General features: G+C 37.9%; 2 protein-coding genes and 1 long non-coding RNA gene across 3 annotated transcripts; all 3 read right to left on the reverse strand.

The window, feature by feature from the left end:
- Positions 1–36: 36 nt before the first annotated feature.
- Positions 37–7,413, reverse strand: LOC121301738 (tumor necrosis factor receptor superfamily member 14-like; the record flags this gene model as incomplete). Its single annotated transcript, XM_041231335.1, has 6 exons — positions 7,227–7,413; positions 6,292–6,552; positions 1,942–2,081; positions 1,472–1,577; positions 799–924; positions 37–192 (listed from the first exon to the last, which is right to left on the reverse strand). Coding segments are annotated over exons 3-6 (481 nt in total), but the record flags the coding sequence as incomplete, so codon positions are not given.
- A 2,303-nt stretch (positions 7,414–9,716) lies between these two features.
- On the reverse strand, positions 9,717–12,971 carry LOC121301800. The gene is made up of 3 exons (XR_005947649.1): positions 11,624–12,971; positions 11,024–11,243; positions 9,717–10,661 (listed from the first exon to the last, which is right to left on the reverse strand). It is a non-coding gene; the product is annotated as an uncharacterized LOC121301800 (long non-coding RNA).
- A 74-nt stretch (positions 12,972–13,045) lies between these two features.
- On the reverse strand, positions 13,046–18,796 carry LOC121301799 (tumor necrosis factor receptor superfamily member 5-like). The gene is made up of 9 exons (XM_041231407.1): positions 18,475–18,796; positions 17,541–17,800; positions 16,729–16,880; positions 16,135–16,240; positions 15,531–15,656; positions 14,698–14,853; positions 14,514–14,601; positions 14,100–14,287; positions 13,046–13,565 (listed from the first exon to the last, which is right to left on the reverse strand). The coding sequence occupies exons 3-9, from the start codon at positions 16,870–16,872 to the stop codon at positions 13,540–13,542; spliced, it is 834 nt and encodes a 277-aa protein (XP_041087341.1). The 5' UTR covers positions 16,873–16,880; positions 17,541–17,800; positions 18,475–18,796; the 3' UTR covers positions 13,046–13,539.
- Between the last annotated feature and the right edge of the window lie 6,204 nt (positions 18,797–25,000).

Genomic DNA, 25,000 nt, shown 5'->3' on the forward strand with positions numbered 1-25,000 from the left:
TTGCACACACACAGTATGCATAGTGGAATGACGCACCTTTCTTTCTGATATATTGTCCTGGTGAACAGCTTCTGTGTTTTTGGCAGGCTTTGCATCCAGAGGATGATGGATCCAAACAGTAAAACCCTTCAATACATGTGCAGATAGTATCGGAGAAAACTGTGCATTCCCGGACTACTGTCAACCCCAGTTCTGTAGAAAACAACACATCAAATACAGGGGTATTCTTATTGACTTGCTTAACATGAACATATTGAACAAGTATAGAAAACAGTAAGAAGCGGGGTTCTGAAAAATATAGCTTTATATAGTGTTTCTACAGCTGTTTAAATAACGTACCTGTCATATTTCTTTTCATTGTTAACATCATTTTTGACAACTTTTTACACTTATAACTTTAAAGTCTGTTTCAAAGCTCTTTTCAGAATGTCCACTCTAGTACACTGAGGTTTGAGATCTGTCCTCCAGTCTAAAAAAAAAACGTTAACAAGAGCTCTGGCTTTTCTGTTCCGTACCACCTCATGGATCGTTACTGCTGTGTCACCTGTTTGACAATGCGGGCAATAATCCTGACACTATCAGTGCACTAGAGCAGACATTTTGAAAAGAGCTTTCAAACAGACTTTTAAAAAGTTGTCAGGATGTTAACAATGAAAAAGATACAGAGTTTGACTGGATTTAATTAGCATGCTGATTGAAGATTGGAAGAACCACACACAATGTACTCAATGCAAAAGGCTAATCTAAGATGGAGCAAATAAAGGTCGAGGATATTCTTGTGAGAAACATAATCCTTACCTGAGTCACATAGTTTACACCCATAACATCTGTCTAGACCATTTGGTTTCTCAGTATAGGTCGACTCCATACAGGGGATGCATGATGTGCTCAAGTCCTGGGTACAATGCCGATAAACTCGCGTTCCTGGTGCAAAATGCAAACAAACAATTAGTTTCCAATATTAAATGTGTTAAGATGTTGCATCAAACAATGGTAGGCTGTCTGTTTACACTACACACAGCACTTTGATAGCAGTACACAACTGTGCAAAACTATAAATATATAGTTTAAAAACATAGGCTAACTGCCTACTAACAGAAGTTGGGAGAAAAAAAAAACTGCCATCCTTAAATTGTCCTGTTAGAGTCCGATAGAGAAATCTCTTCAGAAACATCACAAAGGTTTTTATTTTTTTATTTTTTGTTGTTCCACCACTGTATCTTAAAGCAGCTATACAACAACAATAAATACAACAATAATCTGATAGTCCTTAAATGATTTTAGATATAAATATTTGTTTTCCCCAACAGGCTGTCTGACATCCTTGTCTTGCTTATTATAAATTGGTCTGTATGTTATTATATATATTATTGTTTATGGTAGCCATGCAGTATTACAGTAAGTGCCCATATACAGGCTAAAGCAATACTGCATTAAGATTCAGTGTAAAGAGTTTGGATTGTCTACCTACCTGCTTGGCACATTGGGCAGCACTGTCCTTCTATATAATATTCTGCATCCTCGCAAGCATGTATTTTTGGAACAAATGCCAAAAGTAATATATACTGTACTTTGACCTAAAACACACACAAATATGGTTATATTTCAGTAAGGAGAAAACAACTTAACAGTGCCTCATGAATTCACTGTGAAAAGATCAGTTCTTTTCAACATTTGCTTGTAAAAGTTTACTGCTGTATTTTTGCACAGTATTTTTGCAGTTTACAGTAGTTTGCCATGTTTTAATATGCTTCAGCATGCCTCGTTATTCTTTACAGTATTTACCTCTGCTTTACCATGCTCTCATTATGTTTATGCATTGTATTTTTATTTGATTTTGTAATACATGTTGTTTATACCTCTTTCCTAGTGCTTGGATAACTACGTGTCAGTTAAACTAGCTACACGATGAATTATTTGTAACCTTTAGAAAGGTCTTACCAGTCCTCTTAAAAAGATGTGCCGCGGAACAAGGGCTCTGCTTCCTGCAGCTCTCGCAAACATTACTTTGTTTGTTTTGTGTAGAAACATCATCGCAGCCAGAGGATGAATTTGTGCTGTTGTGCAGTTTCAATCGTCACCTGTGTGCATAAAACACATTTCATAAAATGTTAGACTAGACTAATACTGAATTGTTCTTTCTATCTAATTAATAAATACAATACAAAATATTGTTGGTTTATTACACGGTAATAGTAGCCCCCTGACAAGTGCTAAATAACAACTAGGAGAGTAAGGACGCAATGCATGTCTTTGTTTTGGTCAAGGACAGCAAGGGGGAGCTCTCACTACTTGGCCCAACAGTACCTACCTAGACTTCTGCGCCAGTACTCTAGTGTCGACTCAGGAAGGAGAACACAGGTAAAACGCAGTTCACATTGCAGAAATACATCTTTAAATAAATCAAGTATATGTGATATATCTTGACTTTTCAAATATATAGACTGTAACACGTTCATAATACATATATCAATTACTGTTAGCAAACTAATATCGATTTGTAATGAACCTGGCACAATTAGGCAGGATTATATTACTATTTGAGTTATATGGTAAATTGACTTTGTTCATTTTTGTATTTAGTTATTCAGCTATTCTCTTTAACTGTGTTTAATTGTCTTGTTTTTCCTGTGCGCTTATTTTTCTGTGATGTTTGCAGTCATTCCAATGGGTGCTCTTCTTATTTCCCTTCATAGCATTAAAAATAGACATTCCCCTTGTGATCTGCCGTCAGCTTCACTGTCACAGCAGCATTTTAATGAGAAGTGAACGACGCTGAGTTGTTAAATCAGACGCCAAGTCAGTAGTTTCAGTTCTATTTTAATAAGAAATAGCATGCCGAATATGTACTGTACTGCAGTTTAAATGTTTAAAAACAACTTATCATATTTCACATGCTTTGTTAAAATCGAAGAAAGCTTGTTGAAGTGAATGAAGTCATGTCAGTATATCGAAACTGATTTAAAATTGATTACGGGGGTTGTCTTATAGAATTATTGTCCATGACCCTTCTGGAAAGCCGTTGAGGACATTATTTGTCTCTATGTCCTCCCCCAGGAATACCATCAGCTACTGTTTTTGATGCACACCCAAAGAATCTCTGTTTCAAATGGTATCTGTCTCACATTTGCTATTGATGTCTTGTGTATATTCACATGGTCAAAGCAGCATTGTTTTGTTTCTTTTATAAAATAGGGATGCCCCCATGCCAAAAAAAAAAATTAAACTTGTAGTGCGTTGTGTGTTGTAAGTGCAGGGAAGTTCCCTGAGCAATCCATTTGAAAGACCCGTGAACACGACAGTGACTGTCACAGGTTCCCCTCTTATCACACTGCCATCCTGTCTGTCTTGCTTCAGGGAGTACCTAGAAGTGCTGCCCAGTCCAGTACTTTCTATCATGTAAGCTGTCATGTTTATTTTTCAAAGTAAAAAAAAAATATATCTACAGTTGGATCAAATGTGTGTTGAATTCCTACCGGGTACACTGCAGTGCCTATAGAAAGTCTACACCCCCTTGAACTTTTTCCACATTTTGTTGTGTCAGTGCCTCAGAGTTTCATGCATTTAAATTAAGATTTTTTTTCTACTTATCTACAGACCATACTCCACACTGTTAAGGGGAAAAAAGTTTGTATTGAGTTTTTATTGTTTTTATTAAAAAATTATATATTAAAAATACAAAACTGAAAGATCATAATTGGATAAGTCTCCACTAGTCTTAATACTTGGTGGAAGCACCTTTGGCAACAATTACAGCTGTGAGTCTGTTGGGATAGGTCTCTACCAACTTTGCACACCTAGATTTGGCAATATTTGACCATTCTTCTTTACAAAACTGTTCAAGCTCTGTCAAGTTCCTTGGGGAGCGTTGATAGACAGCAATCTTCAAGTCATGCCACAAACTTTCTTTTGGATTTAGGTTGGGGCTCTGACTGGGCCTGTCATGGACATTTACCTTTTTGTTCCTTAGCCACTCCAGTGTAGCTTTGGGTGTGTGCTTTGGGTCATTGTCATGCTGAAAACTGAACTTCCGTCCCAGTTTCAGCTTTCTTGCCTAGGGCAGCAGGTTTTCCTCAAGGACTTCTCTGTACTTTACTCCATTCATTTTCCCTTCTATCCTGACAAGTGCCCCAGTCCCTGCCAGTGAAAACATCCCCATAACATGATGCTGCCACCACCATGCTTCACAGTAGGGATGGTGTTCTTTGGTTGATACGCTGTGTTGGATTTGCGCCAAACATAACGCTTTGCATTTAGGCCAAAAAGTTCTATTTTAGTTTTGTCAGACCACAAAACGTTTTGCCACATGGCTACAGAATCTCCTGAGTGTTTTTTTGGATACTTCAAATGGGATTCAAAGTGGGCTTTCTTGAGTAATGGCTTCCTTCTTGCCACCCTACCATACAGGTCAGATTTGTGGAGTGTTTGGGATATTGTTGTCACATGCACACTTTGACCAGTCTTGGCCATAAAAGCCTGTAGCTCTTGCAAAGTTGCCGTTGGGCTCTTGGTAGCCTCTCTGATCAGTCTCCTTCTTGCTCGGTCATCCAGTTTGGAGGGACGGCCTGATCTAGGCAGGGTCTTGGTGGTGCCATACACCTTCCACTTCTTAATAATCGTCTTAACCGTGCTCCAAGGGATATTCAAGCCCTTTGATATTTTTTTATACCCATCCCTTGATCCGTGCCTTTCAACAACTTTGTCCCAGAATTTTTTTGTAAAGCTCCTTGGTGCTCATGGTTGAGTCTTTGTTTTGAAATGCACTACCCAGCAGAGGGAACCTACAGGAACTGCTGAATTTAACCTGAAATCATGTGAATCACTATAATTTAACACAGATGGAGGCCACTTAACTTGGTGTGTGATTTTGAAGGAGATTGGTTACACCTGAGCTAATTTAGGATTGCTATTACAAGGGGGGTGGACACTTATCCAACCAAGCTATTTCAGTTTTTTTTTTTTTTTTTTATTAATTTTCAACAGATTTTCTACAATATCTTTTTCTCTTGGAAGTTGTGGGGTGGGGGATATATAAATAAATGGGAAAAAAACTATGTTAATGCATTTTAATTCCAGGCTATAAGACAACAAAAGGTGAACATTTTGAAAGGGGGTGTAGACTTTCTATAGGCACTGTATATATATATATATATATTACCATATAACTTCAATTTGGTGCCGCCCTCGAATTAAAGACGCCCTCGTATTGACGCCACAGTCATATATCAGCATTATAATAGAGGCCGCCCTCGAATAAACGCCGCTATCAATAAAGAAACATTTTATTCTCCCCCTACTAAAAAAAACACACAGTAAACAAATAAAGGCGCAACACTGACTATGTTCATGTAACTCCCCTGAAGAGACGGGAGCCCCAATCTAGCACGTAAATTACAAACTAATGTACACACACATAGTAAGCACATTGTATTTTATGGTAGTACAGTTCTGAAAGAAAATCCAAGATAAACTACGTACAGAACAGCAGTCCTTCTGAGGTTCTTACAGGTGGTTTTGTTGTTTTTTGTTCAATTGCAATTCCCGTACAAATAAAAACAATGTGCTTACTATCTATGAGAAGATTTAGTTTTGGTTTCTCTTGCAGAGAAATTACAAACAAGCAAGTTACAGTGAGAAAAATAATCGAGTAAGATATATTGTAGTTTCTACAGAAATCAAAACTGATCTTCGGAGGTAATTTTTGGTGCAGAAAAACAATTAAAGTCACATTCTTAGATTTAACTACCACACCAACATTGTCCCGCCCTTAACAACCAATACACATTCCTGATTCGCTGGTACAATACTGTTGACCTTCCAACTTTCACCTAATAGGCTCTCGGTAACCGTCACTGATAAATGTACTGTAGTGAAAGTAGGTTAGCCACACACGCTGCTAAATACAGGTAGGCTACCGCATTACAGAAAATAAGCAACCGCTATACTTCTAAAATGTCATAAATCATGTAATAAAAGATTGCAGCGTTTGAAAATCGTAGTATTATTAATAAAGGTCACCCTCGTATAACGGCCGCCCTCTTTTAAGCGCCGCAGTCAATCTTAAAGACTGATCTTTATCCATAGCTGTAAAACTGTCAATGATGGTTTAGTAGAAATCCTAAAATGTACTTGTAGAATTATATGACAAACATGTTGGCTTGGAATATCTTTCTTAGTGTCTTCAATATACATGACCTAAGGTATACTTACAGTTATACATCAACAGCATGAAACTATGTTGTTTGATTAGATAGAGGAGAAGGAATATAAAATATTATCAATTGCACAAACCTGTATCTGATGTCCAGTAAGCCAATTCAAGTAATTCTATTCACTGTACAGGAGTCTGCTCTCTGAGAAATGGGAAGCCCAATAAATACAAAAGGGAAACATCTCTGGTAGTTGAATGATAACAATATTGTATTATTCTATCACTTTCATTTTGTATAAAAGTATAGGACACAGGGACGTGATGTGCAGAATAAAACATTCCAGTTTAACACACCAGAGTTCACCCTTACACAGTGGGCAGATACACTCCTGCTAAGTCGACTGCGAGAGAAGGAAAAAAAAGAGAAGCTTTATATTTTAAACCAGTATGTTCACAAAACCCACCAAAAAGCAAGAAGGGATAAATCCTGGCAGCTATTCTAGGGACTTTCCAAAATGTTTCACTTTCATTTTTAGTCAGGTTAATCTGGACTTTCACATAAGAAATAAACACATAACTTAAAAAATTCAGAGTGCAAACTAATTATTGTTACATACCTGTTTAAAAGGTAATGATACAATTTTATATGAATAATTACAATGAAACAGTGTCATGAACCAGACAATGCCACTTGAAGGTGGCATGCGGTGCTATTATGCACTGTTGTGTTAAATGTATGCTTTTCACTACTCTGCAGATAACTTAGCCTAATGGTTATTAACACCTGTAATTAACACCTGTAATTCTAAATGTGCAATTTCAGACTCAGACTTTTAAATTCTAGAGCACATTGATTTATTATTGGTTCAGGCTTCTGATTATATTGTCGTACAAAGATAACATTGTAATTCACTATTATATTCATTACTATACACTTTATTTCTGTAATTGAAACTGGTGCCATTTTTACAGTCTGGTGCTTTTTTTTTGTGCTCATTTAGCAAGGTCGGTTTCTTGTAATCCAAATATCCAAGATAGGTAGGCTTGTACTGTGAAAACTTCCCTTGCACCTTACCTCAGTGTGGATCACTGTGATGTTACAGTCCTGTGTGTGACTCCTCAAAACATTCCAGGACACCCTTGTAAACACGACGATTCCTCTCAGTGGCTTTTATCTCCAGGTTAAATATGTTAAATCAATCCAAATTCCAAAGTTTTGCATCGCATGTTTTTTTAACTTCTGTGAAACGAGTTGTGTAAGTTCCCACAACTGAAACAATATAAATAAGGAAATAAAATACAGGGAAATAACAATTGAGTAACCCGGCAGAGCAGTAAGTGAGCTTGTCTTGGATTTGACCCAATCCTGGATCAGGGTTTAATTAGTCAAGATTAACAGGTGTTCCAGATCTTTAGCCACTGATGATGTAAAGACACCTATAAACCTGCTGGACAGGGGCTCTGCAGGAGCAGGGTTGGAGACCCCTGTCCTAGGTTGTTTCCAGGGAGTGCTTGTGTACTGGATGTACTTTGGTTGGTGACTGTAAGGTAATAAAGTGACGTGTGAACATTATTTGAGTGTGAAGACGAATCACACAAGTGTATTTGGAACAGGCATGACATTAGCAGAAGTTTCCTATCTCAACTCCTTGCATATACAGTGGCTCTCAAAAGTATTCACGCCCCTTGGACTTTTCCACATGTTATTGTGTTACAACATGGAATCAAAATGGATTTAATTTGGAGTTGCCATTGATCAACACAAAAAAGTCCATAATGTCAAAGTGAAAAATAAAATCTAAAAATTGTTCTAAATTAATTACAAATATAAAACAGAAAATAATTGATTGCATAAGTATTCACCCCCTTTGCTGTGACACACCTAAATAAGCTCTGGTGCAACCATTTGTCTTTAGAAGTAATTAGCTGAATGGAGTCCACCTGTGTGCAATTAAGGTGTTTCACATGATTACAGGTTAAATACACCTGACTCTGGGAGGTCCCACAGTTGGTTAGTACATTTCCTAACAAAAACTACATTATGAAGACGAAGGAACATTCAAAGCAAATCCGGAATAAGGTTCTTCAAAAGCCCCAATCAAAGAACATTTCCAAGGCATTGAATATCCCCCAGAGCACAGTAAAGTCCATTATTAAGAAATGGAGAGACTATGACACAACTATGAATCTGTCTAGAACAGGCCATCCTCAAAAAGTGAGTATCCGGGCGAGAAGGGCACTAGTCAGGGAGGCCACCAAGAGGCCTATGGCAACGTTAAAGGAGTTACAGTCTTCCACGGCTGAGCTGGGAGACACTGTGCATATGGCAACAATAGCCCGGATGTTTCACAAACCTGGCCTTTATGGGAGAGTGGCACAAAAAAAGCCATTGTTGAAAAACACTCACACCAAATCTCGGCTGGAGTTTGCCAGAAGGCATGTGGGAGACTCTGAGACCAAGTGGAAGAAGATTCTATGGTCTGATGAGACCAAAATAGAGCTTTTTGGCCTCAACGCTAAGCGCTATGTTTGGCACAAGCCTAACGCTGCAAATCATCCTGAGAACACCATCCTTACCGTGAAGCATGGTGGTGGCAGCATCATGCTATGGAGATGCTTCCCTGCATCAGGGCCTGGAAAGCTTGTGAAGATACAGGGCAAAGTGGATGCAGCATAGTACAGAGAAATCCTGGAGGAAAACCTGCTGAAGTCTACAAGAGACCTGGGACTTGGGAGAAGATTAATCTTCCAGCAGGACAATGACCCCAAACATACAGCCAAGGCCACACTGGAGTGGCTTAAAAACAAAAAAGTCAATGTCCTGGAGTGGCCCAGTCAAAGCCCGGACCTCAATCCATTTAAGAATATATGGAAAGAGTTGAAAATTGCTGTTCACCAAAGGTCCCCATCCAACTTGACGGAGCTTGAGCAATTTTGCAAGGAATAATGGGCAAAAATTGCAGTGTCCAGATATGCAAAGCTGGTAGAGACTTATCCAAATAGACTCATGGCTGTAATTGCTGCCAAAGGTGCCTCTACCAAATATTGACTCACGGGGGGTGCAATCAATTATTTTCTGTTTTGTTTTTCTAATTCATTTAGAACAATTTGTAAATTTATTTTTTTACTTTGACATTATGTACTTTTTTTGTGTTGATCAGTGGCAAAAACTCCTAATTAAATCCATTTTGATTCCATGTTGTAACACAATAAAATGTGGAAAAGTCCAAGGGGAGTGAATACTTTTGAGAGCCACTGTATAAACAAACCAACTGAGCAGCTGTGAGCAGATACACCCTTCTCCCTTCTCTCTCTTTTACTTAACTGTCCTTTATTCTCATTTCTATTGGTTCTACTTAGATCATTATTTACCATGGTTACTATTATATAAAAAACAGCATTGATAAAGTGACAGGGCTTAAAAGTGATGACCTGTAATGTGCAAACATTCTTCCTGCCTCTGTCTCTATGAATGTGAGTTACTTATTAATATAATCAATAACCGTTTAACACACAAGCTAGTGTGATCAAAGTGTTTATTTTTATTTACAAACTTGGGTGAAATACTTAGAAATATCTCACAACTTGAAGAAATGCTACCTTTCTGAATATGTTTAACTTTAAGCAACACAAATGTGTACATATAATCTGTATAACTTTAAAAGGCATTTACAGTATGATACACTAGCAAGAACATTTGTACAGTTAAAAATTAGTACCCATAACTTTATATTACTTTGATAACATTCTAAAGAAATGCTGCTTGCCCTACAAATGTAAAAGCATTGATCTTATATGTATACAATAAGGCCGGACATGGTGTCCATATATGTCCAACCCCTGAGAAGTCCATATATTGAACATATATCGACACCTTGAATGGCCTTATTGCGTTTATAAAACAGTGGATTTAAAAAAAAAAAAAAGTAATTTTTTGGTCAAAAAAAAAATGTTGTTTTTATAAAATATCCTTACGCCAATAAAGGGACCACAAAAGTAGTCCCAGTTATGACTTTGAACTACACAGTAAGTTAAGCTGAGTAAGTAGATTTAATTGAACCATGCAAAAGTAAGTACATATATTTTAGATGCTGTTTCAGCAGAACAGGAGTAAAAAAAAATAAAATAAAAAATAATGACGTCTCAGATTTCAGTCATTTTCAGTAATTCAGTAATACACATCTCAACAGCTTGATCGCATCCTGACTGTATGTGAAGATATGATTGGTTCATTGATGCCACATCCTGTAGAATCCAGGCTGGCCACTGTGTTAATGCTCCAGGAGGTGACCCATAGACGAGTTGCTATTAGAAAGAAGTCTTTAGAAGAAAAACAGGGAAAGCTATCCGTGAAGACGCATTCTTGGTCACTTCACTGCTCCTGAACTTGTCTGGCTGTGCGTTCCAGCATCTCTTCTTATGTCTTTTGATTGTTCATATAGAGTCAAGTCAGTCACATTTTCAGGTGGAACTGTGGCCTTTAAATGCATCGCTGTATCCACAATGTTGTCTGTTAAATACAGAAGGAAAACATTTTGAAATTGAATTTTACGAATGCTGTGTTACAAAGCAATGCCACCTGCTCTATGTCATCTCCTTACACAACTAAATCCTGAAAACTAGCTAATGAACTATGACATCATTTTATAATCTTCCCTGAGGTGAGCATGCACGGGTCTATTAAGAAGCAAGTATAAAAGGTATTAAATAACCCGATTGCAACTGTATGAAGCCAGCAAGGGGTCGGGTTGGTAATTTAGCCCATATAGATGCCAATTCATTACCCAAAACCTAGGATTTTGCTGAGAGCAGTTTTGCTCCTATTAACCAAAAATAAACATCATTTCTGAATCCTCAGTGAAGGATACTCACTGTTGCTGTTTATCTGAGCAGTAGATGTTCTGTGTGAGCTCCAGGTTTGTGAGCTGCTCATCGGATTGACTTGTAGGTCTTTTGCAATGGTGCTGCCAGCAGTGTTATCGAAAGATGATTCCTGGGATGAGGTTCCATGTCCAGGAGAGTTTTCAACACTTACAGCTACACTGTCTGTCCAATTGGTCATAGTCACACCTGGGACAGGTGTGTATCCTTCCTGTATTTACAAAAGAACAATCTGTTAGAAGGGTTGCCTGAGCCTGCAATCTAATCTCATTACGTTTCTATGAAACGTATATAGATATATGTTTTTACTACATACATACATATGTATATACAGTTGAAATCAGGGGTAAGTAACTCTAGGGAGTTCTAGGTTTAATTTTAGGTTCTATGGTAATATGTAATTAGTTCAATTTAATCATTAGGGCTGAAAAATAGACGAGGGCGTGAATTTGCTCAAAGTTCAAGCCGCTGTATCTATATCTGCTATACTTTATAATGGCTAGGCTCCTGGACAATGCAGGTCCTGGACCGGAAGGGTCACAGTATCGCTCTGCTGTTTTAGATAATATAATATAAAAACAGTTGCAGTACCTTTCTCTTTTCTTTTTCCATGCTACCACCTAAAAAAAACAACTCTGAATTAGTACAGATATCTACACGATTCCTCAACAAATGAGACACTTCAACTGCAGCTCTCGCAAACATTATTTTGTTCGTTTTGTGTAGAAACATCATCGCAGCCAGAGGATGAATTTGTGCTGTTGTGCAGTTTCTAATCGTCACCTGTGTGGATAAAACACATTTCATAAAATGTTAGACTTGACTAATACTGAATTGTTCTTTCTATCTCATTAATCAATACAATACAAAATATTGTTGGTTTATTACACGTTAATAGTAGCCCCCTGACACATGTTAAATAACAACTAGGAGAGTAAGGACACAATGCATGTCTTTGTTTTGGTCAAGGGCAGCAACAAGTTATTGGTGTCACTGCACAACGCAAGGGGGAGCTCTCACTACTTGGCCCAACAGTACCTACCTAGACTTCTGCGCCAGTACTCTAGTGTCGACTCAGGAAGGAGAACACAGATAAAACGCAGTTCACATTGCAGAAATACATCTTTAAATAAATCAAGTATATGTGATATATCTTGACTTTTCAAAATATATAGACTGTAACACGTTCATGATACAAATATCAATTACTGTTAGCAAACTAATATCGATTTGTAATGAACCTGGCACAATTAGGCAGGATTATATTACTATTTGAGTTACATGGTAAATTGACTTTTTTCATTTTTGATTGTGTTTGCAATTGAGTGGAATCCCCTGGGGCTTCTTTCACAAAGCAGATCTAACAGTCTGCTGAATCACATTCACTTCCATAAAACTAAAGAACATAACACATTTACCCTTTAATCATATAGACATCTTCTAAAGTAAATAGCTTCTGAAATCTACCTTTAACTAAAAATGAGTGAAACGCAATCTAAACTTGTTTTTTTTTTTTAAAAACTGTTCATTACTGGAAAGAAGAAATGAAGCATCCATCTCAGAACAGAACACATCAGGTGGTGTGCATTTTCCACATGTAAAGATGTGCCGTGATCATTGTAGAAACATTAAAGGAAACTAAAACGTTTGGTCTTTGAAGACATTAAAGAATTCCAGTAAAAAAACATGTCATTAAAATGTGAGTTTTTAGTATTTCAGCCCTATTGAGTAGTTGAATAGTTCAGGATGATCATTATAGACAGAACAGCTTTTGAAACAGGTGGAATCCATTAATGCAAATCCTTACAGAACAAAACTGAAGAGTTCTTTTATATCCTGTTTTCAAAACTATTTCTCTCTGTACATGGTTGTACAAATCAAAGGCACTTTAATTTCATTCAATTACTCTGATGTATTTTAAAGTATATATGTATATATTACACAGTATACAATATCTATTTAACAATATTCACAAATTATACATCTTTAAAAAATCTAATAAAGTATAAAATCCACAATTTATCCAGAGCATATCTTCCATCCACCATTGTTAAAAAAATATCCCAATTTGTTCTTTTTCTTCAACCCAATTCCTGGCTCAGTCATTAGAAACGCTGCTGTCTGGCTCCCAGTCAATTGCAGTTGCCATGATATCTAGATACAGCTTCCACACACAGCTCAACAGCTAACTGTATGTGAAGATATGACTGATCCATTGATGCCACATCCTGTAGAGTCCAGGCTGCCACTGTGTTAATGCTCCAGGAGGTGACCCATAGACGAGTTGCTATTAGAAAGAAGTCTTTAGAAGAAAAACAGGGAAAGCTATCCAAGTGAAGATGCATTATTGGTCATTGCACTGCTCCTGAACTTGTCTGGCTGCGCGTTCCAGCATCTCTTCTTACATTGTATGATTTTGCATGTGGAGTTGACGAAGTCACATTTTTAAGTACTGTCTTTAATGGCTCCTGTATGTTCACATTTTTAGGTGAGATTGTGGCCTTTAATTACAACGGTGTGTCCACATTGCTGTCTGTTAAGAAGGAAAACATTTTGAAATGGAGTTTTATGAATGCTGTGTTATAATGCAATCTACATGCAACTAAATCCTGTAAACTAATTCATGAACTAAGATATGATTTTATAATCTTCCCTGAGGTGTGCATTCAGGGGCATATTATGAAGCAAGTATAAAGGCAAAGGTATTAAATAAAACTATTGCAACTGTATGAAGCCAGCAAGAGAAGATTTACTTTGTGGAAGGTTGAATAATTTTTCTGCGTAGTTGGGTTGGTAATTTAGCCCATATAGATAAATTATCCAAATACATTCTTTAAGGTAAGATTTCCTTCATCATGCATTAGCTTTTATAAACTGTGTCTAATTAATCTGACTGGCCATTTTTTTTGGAAGCTTAAGGAACACCTAGGCTTTTGCCTAGAACAGTTTTGCTCCCATTAACCTAAAAGGTTTCCTTCCCCGAATATGGTCCAACATCACAAAACAGAAACATTGTTCAATCACACTATGTCCCTTCTAGTGAAAAAAACACAAATAGCCTACTGACCTTTATTCTTCCACTCTTTGTAAACCAATGCTCCTATCTGTACAAACACTCCTATTAGTGCTATTACACCTATCAGTGCAATAACTCCAACAACAGCCATAGCTCTCACATCAGTGTCAGCAGATGATTGTTTGCACTCCGCGTCCGCGGCAGGGGTTCCAGGCTTTGCTAGTCCCACAGATTGACAACTACCAGGAGAAAGAAACAACGGTTCCAGAGCTGTGGAATGGAATGCACTTCCACATAATCACTGTGATCATTGACATCAATATCTCTGCTTCTACAAATGCTCTACATGACATGGTGTTTCTGACCAGGCATAACCCCAGTAGATTTTTACACATGTAGATTTGATTACATTTTGTAGTTTTTAAATGAAGAAATTGTGATGTAATGAAACTTTAAAGCACTCACTCAGTATGTGGTTTACACGTTTCCAATGAGCCATCTGAATATGTATTATCAGGACATTCCTCACATTGTGTGTCTACAACACTGGACCCTGGAAAACAGACAATCAGCCCATGACTGCACTCTATACATTTATACATGATGTTAAATATTGCACACACACAGTATGCATAGTGGAATGACTCACCTTTCTTTCTGATATATTGTCCTGGTGAACAGCTTCTGTGTTTTTGGCAGGTTTTGCATCCAGAGGATGATGGATCCAAACAGTGAAACCCTTCAATACATGTGCAGATAGTATCGGAGAAAACTGTGCATTCCCGGACTACTGTCAACCCCAGTTCTGTAGAAAACAACATATCAAATACAGGGGTATTCTTATTGACTTGCTTAACATGAATACATTGCTAAAAAAAAGTATTAAAATAACTCATGATGACTTGTATGTCTTTGAATACCTCTGTATGATGTCTTTAAACACTACAAAAAGAAATATAACTGGTTTGATCCGGTTGATCTATTTCTACAGAATATCACCCATAAAATCAAAGACCCTCAGTGTTGAAGAGCTTGAGAATAATTTTATTAACTTGAAGAGCTGTAACACGTAGAAAGCCTGTATTATATTTATGCTTGCTACTATTCGATTTTTATTTTAATATCAATGTTTATTTTAGAAAGAATTTACCATTTTTTATCATTATTTTTCAATTCAAGCAGAGAATGGGTGAAATCAACCTTTATGCTTTAACAAACTTTTTATGCATTAAGAATCGTCTCATTTAACAAAACCCATTCTTATAGTCAACATGCAACAAACCCACGGTTACCAACATTCTAATTGAAATAATGTTTGGTCACAGCGGAGCTATCCCTTGTAAAGATAAAGATCCTACACTATTGTATATGCTGTATATTTACTTGTTTATTATTCTCAAGTAGTACAACCACATCTATATTCTTTTCAGCATTTAAAGAAATATAGGTAGAGAATATTTTTCTGAGAAACACAGGTCTTACCTGAGTTACATACTTTACACCTAAAACATTGGTGCAGGCTGTTTGGTATATCAGTATAGGTTGACTCCATACAGGGGATGCATGATGTTCTGGAGTCCTGGGTACAATGCCGATCAACTCGCATTCCTGGTGTTGTGAAAAAAAAAAAAAAAAACTGCCATACCTGAATTTGTTCGAGTTGTTGTTTTTGTTTTTTTGGTGTTTTTTTTTTTTTTTTTTTTGGTCCAGCCACTGTATCTTAAAGTAGTTCTACAACGCAATCACTTTGCCCTTTAGAGCTAAGCTCTTTATCATATAAATAAACAACTTTAAAATGTAGGGGCTTGATAGTAGTCGTTTCTCATTTTGGTTCAAATTGTAGTGCAGTTTTTTCTTTTCAGAAAAAACAGTAGCTTTGATAATCCAGCCCAAATAAGCCTATACATATTTCTTTTTTTCAACATGCTGGCTGACAGAATCCTGGCCTTGCTTATTATAAATGAATCTGTTTATTATTATAAATATTATTTGTGGTAACCATGCAGTATTACAGTAAGTGCCTATATACATGCTAAAGCAATACTGCATTAAGATTCAGGGTAATGAGTTTGGATTGTCTGCCTACCTGCTTGGCACATTGGGCAGCACTGTCCATTCATATAATATTGTGCATCGTCACAAGCATTTATTTTTGGAACAAACACCAAAAGTAATATATACTGTACTTTGACCTAAAACACACACAAAAAAGGTTATATTTTAGTAAGAAAAAACAACTTGGAGTTAATTGTACGTTATTGTGATGAGCATTAGCACAGTGCCTCGTGAAAAGAACAGTTGTTTTCAACATTTGCTTATAAAAAGTCTACTGCTATATTTTTGCATGGTAATTTTGCAGTTTTCCCATGTTTTTCCTATGTTTAAATGGTGCATTTACCCTGGTTTGCCATGTTTTTTTTTTTAATATGCTTCAGCATGCCTCGTTATTCTTTACAGTGCTTACCTATGCTTTCATTATGCTTTCTTACACTTTTCTATGCTTTTACTGTGGTAAACTTGAGGGTTATGATATTATATTAACCTGAAACCAGCAGATATCTCAACACTAGATTTTTATTAAATATGTGTTGTTTATACCTCTTTCTTAGTGCTTGGATAACTATGTGTCAATTAAACTAGCTACACGTTGAATTATTTGTAACCTTTAGAAAGGTCTTACCAGTCCTCTTAAAAAGATGTGCCGCTGAACAAGGGCTCTGCTTCCTGCAGCTCTCGCAAACATTCTTGTTTTGTTTTGTGTAGAAATATCAACGCAGCCAGAAGCTGAATGTGTGCTGTTTGTGCAGTTTCTTGTCATCACCATGCTCTAGTCTGTGTGGATAAAACACATCTCATAAAATGTTAAACTTATACTAACACTAAATTGTTCTTTCTATGTAATTAATAAATAAATAATAGTGTTTGTTTATTACATGATGTTTTATGCGTTTAGAAGGTTTGAGGGCTTTCACAATACAGCACAGTCTGACAGCTGATTCACAAAGTGCTTTTTGATCATCTCTTTAACTGTCTTCCATTTTCTGCTTGTCTTGTTTTTCCTGTCCTCATATGTTTCTGTGATGTTTGCAGTCATTCCGAGTGGGTCTCAGTGCAGTTATTCAAGTATTGTGTTTTAAGTCAGTGTGAAGGAGCTTTCACCCTGAGTTCTAAAGCTTCTATTCTTTTCTAGTTGCCTGACATAGATATCTACATCTCTGGACAGAAGTTTTGCATTATTTAAAACTTTAAGACTGAGACATAATAAAAAATAAATAAATAAATAAATAAAAAGAAAGAAAAAGATAATTCAAATATATAACTCAGAAGATTGATCTTTATTCATAATCAATGATGGTTTAGTAGAAATGCTAAAATGTACCTGTAAAATTACATGACCTAAGGTATACTTACAGTTATACATCAACAGCATGAAACTATGTTGTTTGATTAGATAGATGAGAAGGAATATAAAATATTATCAATTGCACAAACCTGTATCTGATGTCCAGTAAGCCAATTCAAGTAATTCCATTCACTGTACAGGAGTCTGCTCTCTGAGAAATGGGAACCCCAATAAATACAAAGGGGCAACATCTCTGGTAGTTGAATGATAACAATATTGTATTGTTCTATCACTTTCATTTTGTATAAAAGTATAGGACACAGGGACTGATGTGCAGAATAAAACATTCCAGTTTAACACACCAGAGTTCACCCTTACACAGTGGGCAGATACACTCCTGCTAAGTCGACTGCGAGAGAAGGAAAAAAAAGAGAAGCTTTATATTTTAAACCAGTATGTTCACAAAACCCACCAAAAAGCAAGAAGGGATAAATCCTGGCAGCTATTCTAGGGACTTTCCAAAATGTTTCACTTTCATTTTTAGTCAGGTTAATCTGGACTTTCACATAAGAAATAAACACATAACTTAAAAAATTCAGAGTGCAAACTAATTATTGTTACATACCTGTTTAAAAGGTAATGATACAATTTTATATGAATAATTACAATGAAACAGTGTCACGAACCAGACAATGCCACTTGAAGGTGGCATGCGGTGCTATTATGCACTGTTGTGTTAAATGTATGCTTTTCACTACTCTGCAGATAACTTAGCCTAATGGTTATTAACACCTGTAATTAACACCTGTAATTCTAAATGTGCAATTTCAGACTCAGACTTTTAAATTCTAGAGCACATTGATTTATTATTGGTTCAGGCTTCTGATTATATTGTCGTACAAAGATAACATTGTAATTCACTATTATATTCATTACTATACACTTTATTTCTGTAATTGAAACTGGTGCCATTTTTACAGTCTGGTGCTTTTTTTTTGTGCTCATTTAGCAAGGTCGGTTTCTTGTAATCCAAATATCCAAGATAGGTAGGCTTGTACTGTGAAAACTTCCCTTGCACCTTACCTCAGTGTGGATCACTGTGATGTTACAGTCCTGTGTGTGACTCCTCAAAACATTCCAGGACACCCTTGTAAACACGACGATTCCTCTCAGTGGCTTTTATCTCCAGGTTAAATATGTTAAATCAATCCAAATTCCAAAGTTTTGCATCGCATGTTTTTTTAGCTTCTGTGAAACGAGTTGTGTAAGTTCCCACAACCGAAACAATATCAATAAGGAAATAAAATACAGGGAAATAACAATTGAGTAACCCGGCAGAGCAGTAAGTGAGCTTGTCTTGGATTTGACCCAATCCTGGATCAGGGTTTAATTAGTCAAGATTAACAGGTGTTCCAGATCTTTAGCCACTGATGATGTAAAGACACCTATAAAACCTGCTGGACAGGGGCTCTGCAGGAGCAGGGTTGGAGACCCCTGTCCTAGGTTGTTTCCAGGGAGTGCTTGTGTACCGGATGTACTTTGGTTGGTGACTGTAAGGTAATAAAGTGACATGTGAACATTATTTGAGTGTGAAGACAAATCACACAAGTTTATCTGTAACAGGCATGACATTAGCAGAATCTTATCTCTTTCAAATAACTGAGCTGTTTTCAACAGTGTACACCCTTCTCATTTCTCTCTCTTTTGCTTAGCTGTCCTTTATTTTGCAGAAGTTTAAATTGCTGGCATAAAAAATAAAAAAATAAAACAGTATACTGGTACTGTAGCTGCAAAATGTGCAACGGCTCTGCCTGCCCCTGCCCCTGTGCCTGTGAGTTAGTTATTAATATAATCGACAACCTTCCATGGCTGATCACAGCACTGCAGCAAGTACTGAGAGATCATTTAACACACAAGCTAGTGTGGTCAGAAGTTTCGTTTATTTATGAACAGCATCGGATCGATACATCTATCACAGCTTGAAGATATGAGATGAATAAGAAAGGCAGCTTAGCAAAAATATACAGACACCTGTCGCTTGCAAATCTCACCCTGCGGATCAGCTACTTTTAAAACTTCCTGTTGTTAAGCAGCCCCTCCTTCCTTCTCATTTGCCCAGGTCCGAATCAGAGCTCCATAGTCCTGGTGTTATTGAATCAGTCTCCCAGGCATTATAGATTCAGGTTTTGGTACATACTTGCAATAGTCCATCTGCAACAAGGGAATCGAGAACCTGTTCAGTGGTTGCGAAAACCAGATCAACAAGGATATCTGAAACTACTGTAGTGCTAACCAGTGCTAACCAGTGCTGTGGTCTATCTGACTATTCTTCATATGTGCATGTGTGTGTAGGTTTGCTCTTACCGGAAATCCACAAGAGCCCTCCTCGTACCCGTGTCCAGGGCAGGGGGTCCCACCACTTGCTGGGGGTGGATTGTTACAATGTCGGGACCGGCTGACCACTCCCAGGCCACAGGTCAGAGGGCACAGAGTCCAGGGAGCCCAGGGTGACCACATCCCATTAACTGAAAGAGATTCACAGGGTCACATCAAAGACAAGCCTGCAGCTGAATGACTGAAACCAGTTGAAGTCAGACCCAGAACTGAAGTGGCAAGCAACGGACATTTTTAATGAAATCCAGGCTTAAAGGAAGGAAAGCATTTGTCCCACTGCATTGTCTAGATGCTATTGCAACAAAGTGAAACTGACAGTTGCATACCTCTCTATTCTTTTCCTATGCTTTACCATGCACTGCTCTAAGATAGCTAGCTATGGTTTTTAGGGAACAGTTACACTAGAGTTGAATTACCAGGGCAGTTATTGTTGTTGCACGGGGCTATTTCCTCTGGAGACCCCAAACAGGACTGCCCCCCAGAGGAAGGGGCAGGGTTATTGCAGACTCTGATTCTTCTCTTGATTCCAGAGCAGCTGACAGTGCAGGTTGACCAGGGGGACCACTCTGACCACAGGCCGTCCACTAGGAAAGTAAAGAGAAAATAAAGCACTTTACCTCTTTTCCAGGCTGGTCACTTAAGGAGGTTGAAGTCCGTCATGGCGATGTCAAGAGGGAGATTGAACAGGTACAGTTGAGGAATTGGGCTGGAGAAGGTCCGGCTGGGTTGGAGCTCACCTGGACAAGCCCTGGGGTTGGGGCAGGGTTTCAGATCAGATGTAGGTCCCTCGCACCGCATGCCGCTCTCCGGGTTGGTGCAAATCCGAATGCGCATCTGGTTCTGAGAGCCGCAGGTGACTGAGCAGAGTGACCAGGGGGACCAGGGAGTCCAGATACTTGCGGCTGTCAAGCCAGGAAGACACACACTTTAATCTGTCTTCTCTTCTTTGGTAATCATGCTTACAACTACAAGAATGAACTGGGCGGCAATTGAGAAACACAGGATTTACAGATAATATCAACTCAAATAGATCATGAGCTCACATGCTAAGCTAGTCTATCACTGATTTACTGATGATGTTAGCCCACAATTATGTCATGGAAGTAGCTGTACTGCAGCATTAGACATCCAGATAAAATACAGACGACTCTCACATTATCTACATTTACTAACCAAACTGTTTTAACTAAATGATTCATTTCGATTGCAGACTAAACAGGAACTGTTATCTTTTCTGTTTCAATCTGGCTAAGCATTCAGAGGAAGTGCCTGTACAATGCAAAAACAACACCAGTACCTTTACATTAATTGCCTTCCTGAAAGAACCCAAACTGACAGATGCAGACATAGGATCCCAGGGTGTTCCTACAGGCTGCCCTCGGGCTACACTGGTGCATGGCTCTCATGCACTCATCAACGTCTAGAACAAAATATACATTAGATCAATAGAGTATAACACACTGCTGTGGGCTTACTGAAGCATTATAAATAACTACTGGCAAGCATACATCATTTGAAGAAGGTTTCAAAGGGAATGGATAAATCCACATCCATGCTGTTTTAAATACTGTTCAAATAGTTTTTTTTCACACAGTACACAGTGACACCTGAGAGATGCAAATGATTTTGGACAGTCAAACACTGGTAGGTTTGCTTTTACTTGCTGTGCAGCCTCCTTGAGCAAACTAATATAAGGAAATGTTAGGTAGTCCTGAGGTTTACCCATGCATGAGTACAAGCCATCTCCCTCATATCCACTGGGACACTGGCATACGTATGAGCCATATGTGTTAATACATTTAGCATCAGGGAGACAGTGCAGGGGCATGCCTTCTGTACATTCATCCTGATCTAAAAAAGAATAATATCATATCAAACGCAATGCAGTAATCAAGACTGCAGAGAACAAACAGAGATTTCTGGACTTCATTCATAACCACAGACAAACTAATAAATTCCCAGCTCTCATTTCCCTTTATACATGGTATATCATAAAGTTAATTTAAAAAGCCTTACTTTTCTTAATACTGTATTGTGTCAACAGCAAGCAACTATGCAAATCTCTCTCATTTGTAAACATGCATACGATTTCCACACTTACCTATACAATGAATGCCGTTGCCCTTAAACCCGGTGTTGCATGCACAGTTTTTAGCATTCTGTGACCCTTTGCAAACTTTGCTAATATCTAAGAAATAAGAATACAGCACACAATCACTAAGAGTAGTTGGTTTGGTGCATGTTTCAAATGCGTGAATTATATTACTGGCCCTGCTGATATTATAAAAACTGTCTGAAACAACTGTTTGCTCCCGAATCCGTGGGAGCGCCAGAGCCATTGAGCAGCTCCCTGTGCAATGCCCAGTTTATAGTAACTTTGTACAACCAGCCCTGGAACCTGGCTCTCTTGACTGTATGACTCGTCCTGCACAGCAGACGGCCGTGCCTTTACCAGGTGAGCCACACGGGGGCCATACAAATACCTTTAACTACTTCTACTGAAATAGGTAACTGCTTTGAAACACTGATTAAAAAAAAAAATGCTTGACAAATATTAAGTGTGTATATTTTTTTTACCCTTCCTTAAATGAAACAGTCTCTGGGCAATCGTCACTTTCCCTGGGATGTCTGGAAGGAAATCGTAAACAACTGCCCGAATGCTGCCAAAATCTTCATTCCTGAGACAATTAAAAAAAAAAAAAAAATTCAGATATACTGTCTGAAAAGCTTTTCTGTCTAATTAAAAGAAAAAGTGGTAGGTAACATAATAATCCCACAGAGTATTTGAAGGACTGGAGAAAGCACACAGTCGATATTATAAAGAACTTTGTCTCCGCTACCATTACTGCATCGTTGTCTGCATGACATTGTAACAAATTATAACAATCACAAGGGTTTAACAAGAAATAGAAGCACCACGGTATTGCAATCATTTTCCATACATTGCAGAATACTGAATGCTGGGTTTGTTTTGCCCATCCCGACTCATGGAATAACCACATTGCTTCGTGAACTTTAAATAGAGTAGTCTACGTTTCTTTTTTCTAATATGTTGCTTGTTCTTCTAATTACTCCACTATTAGAAAAGTATCACTCTTAAGGTGGATGCTCAAAGCTCCCTGCTGTATTTTTTTAGACATCCACACACTGCAGTTGGGACAGAAATGCAAATCAATATAGAGTACTGTAAAACATGATGCTTTTAAATCATACAATAGCCCATCAATTTCAATCGCACTAGTTCTGTTGGCCAAAACAGTTGATGTGGTCTGGATGAGAGTGAGGTTGTCTGGTTCCTTGACCCATTTGATGAAGCCAGTCTCAGATACGTCACTGTAATATGGAGTCAACTGAATCAAGCTCATTTCCCCAAGTAAGAATTTACCCACGTCTGGAAAAAAAAGAGAGTTGTGATCACTCAGGGACAGTTTCAAGCAGTTAGAAAAAAAGAAACGCTAATGCAACAATTGAATTCAATAAAAAAAGGTACGTTCCAATCGCTGTGTCTCTTTGGAATCATGTGATTATGTGACTCGCCCATAATCCCAGTGACCAAAAGAGTCTTCAGGTAAAAAAAAAAAAATTTATTTATTTATGTGTTTAATACTGGCTGTAGGCAAATATGTAAAATACTTTGCTTCATACCTAGATATTATACGACAGATATGTTTATTTGGTTATGTAGCTGAGTATAGTCTTGTGAAAATATCTGTATACTTAAATTATTTTTTCTTTTTAAATGTAACCACTGAGAGCCTTATTAAAAGCTGTACCCTTGTTTTGAATCCTAACCTATGGGTTCAGTGTCCAGCACAAAGTAATATTGGAGTCTGCTTGGGTTGAGCATCTCAAAGTGGGTGAAGTCATAGAGCTCAACCTCCTGCTTGTTCTCCGATGGCTCGCTTGCCTCCAGTTGAACCCAGAACTTGTTTGGGAAGAAATCGTCTTCTTTAATCTTCCTGAGTGTCAAAGCCAGACCGTTTCTCAATATGGGGCTAGTTGTTGGTAAGCCTCCTGATAGGCTTAGTCTTTGTCGATAGCTGTAACAACAACAGAAAAATACCTCTGGAGCCTAACTTACAAACTACAGCCAATCACTACAAAACAAACAAAGCCTTTAAACTGCGGCTTCTAGCTACCAAGAGGCTTGATTGTACTTGAGAAAAAAAAGGGTGTGCAGATATGAATGCTATTAATCTCAATGCACTGTCAGTGAATGGGGTGAAATTGATTCAAGTCTGCAATGTGTTGCAGCATTTCATTGAAGTATTTGGCTCCACTAACCTGTGAAACGTGTGCCCTTGTGAAGCGTAAAACTTGTACCATGTGATCTGAGAATACTGGAAGTCCCCAGAGATCGATACAGTAAAAGTGGCACCCACCTCCCTTTTTAGGAGACACACCTGCTGTCCTATCCCATCACAATCCTCTTGGCTATCAACAGAGATGCTTGCTGTGGGATCTACACGACAAGAAGAAGAAAAATGTAATATTTCTCTCAGAATGTTTTTCTTAGGGTTTCTCTGATGAAGTGGGTGCAGCCTTAGCAGGGCTAGGGAGGTGATGTTGTTTCTTGATCCCTTTGGATCCTGGGCATCGGGAACGAATCAATGCATTACAGATAGCATTTAAGTGTTACAGAGCGAAGGCTAGGTGCGGACTGGTAGCCATGCATACCAATGGAATGCCTTAACCACTATGCATATATGTCAGGCTGGTTTGTATTTGAAGTTCTAGAGCTTTTAACTTCATCTGGTCCACAGTCAGAATCCTTAATGGCAGTGCATCACACAACAGTGCCTGCTAAACTGACAGGAGACACAGTTAATTCAAAGACATGTTCAGTGGGGTGAATTTAACACATATTTTGTATTACAACACTAAAGGCAGAAAGCGAGATTTTCTGCGTGATCAATTTCCAAAAAGCCCTCTTCTTGCACATTTAAGAAATTAATTACAATGCCTGACAGTTATAAGAAAAGGGGCAGAATTCATCAATACAAATAATGTGATGATTTTCAAAAACAATTACTGTATATAGGCAGAAGCTACCATTATTGTGGCTTACCCTGACAGAAGTGCATTCCGTCCCCTTTGTACCCCGGCAGACACTGGCAGTAAAACGTTTCCGTCACTAAATCCAGTCGACAGATCGCCTTTGAGTGACACAAGATATTCCTAGAGCCGCATTCTTTTTTATAAGGATCTGGAAAAA

The sequence above is a fragment of the Polyodon spathula genome, chromosome 28 (genome assembly GCF_017654505.1).
Source record: "Polyodon spathula isolate WHYD16114869_AA chromosome 28, ASM1765450v1, whole genome shotgun sequence".
NCBI lineage: Eukaryota > Metazoa > Chordata > Actinopteri > Acipenseriformes > Polyodontidae > Polyodon > Polyodon spathula.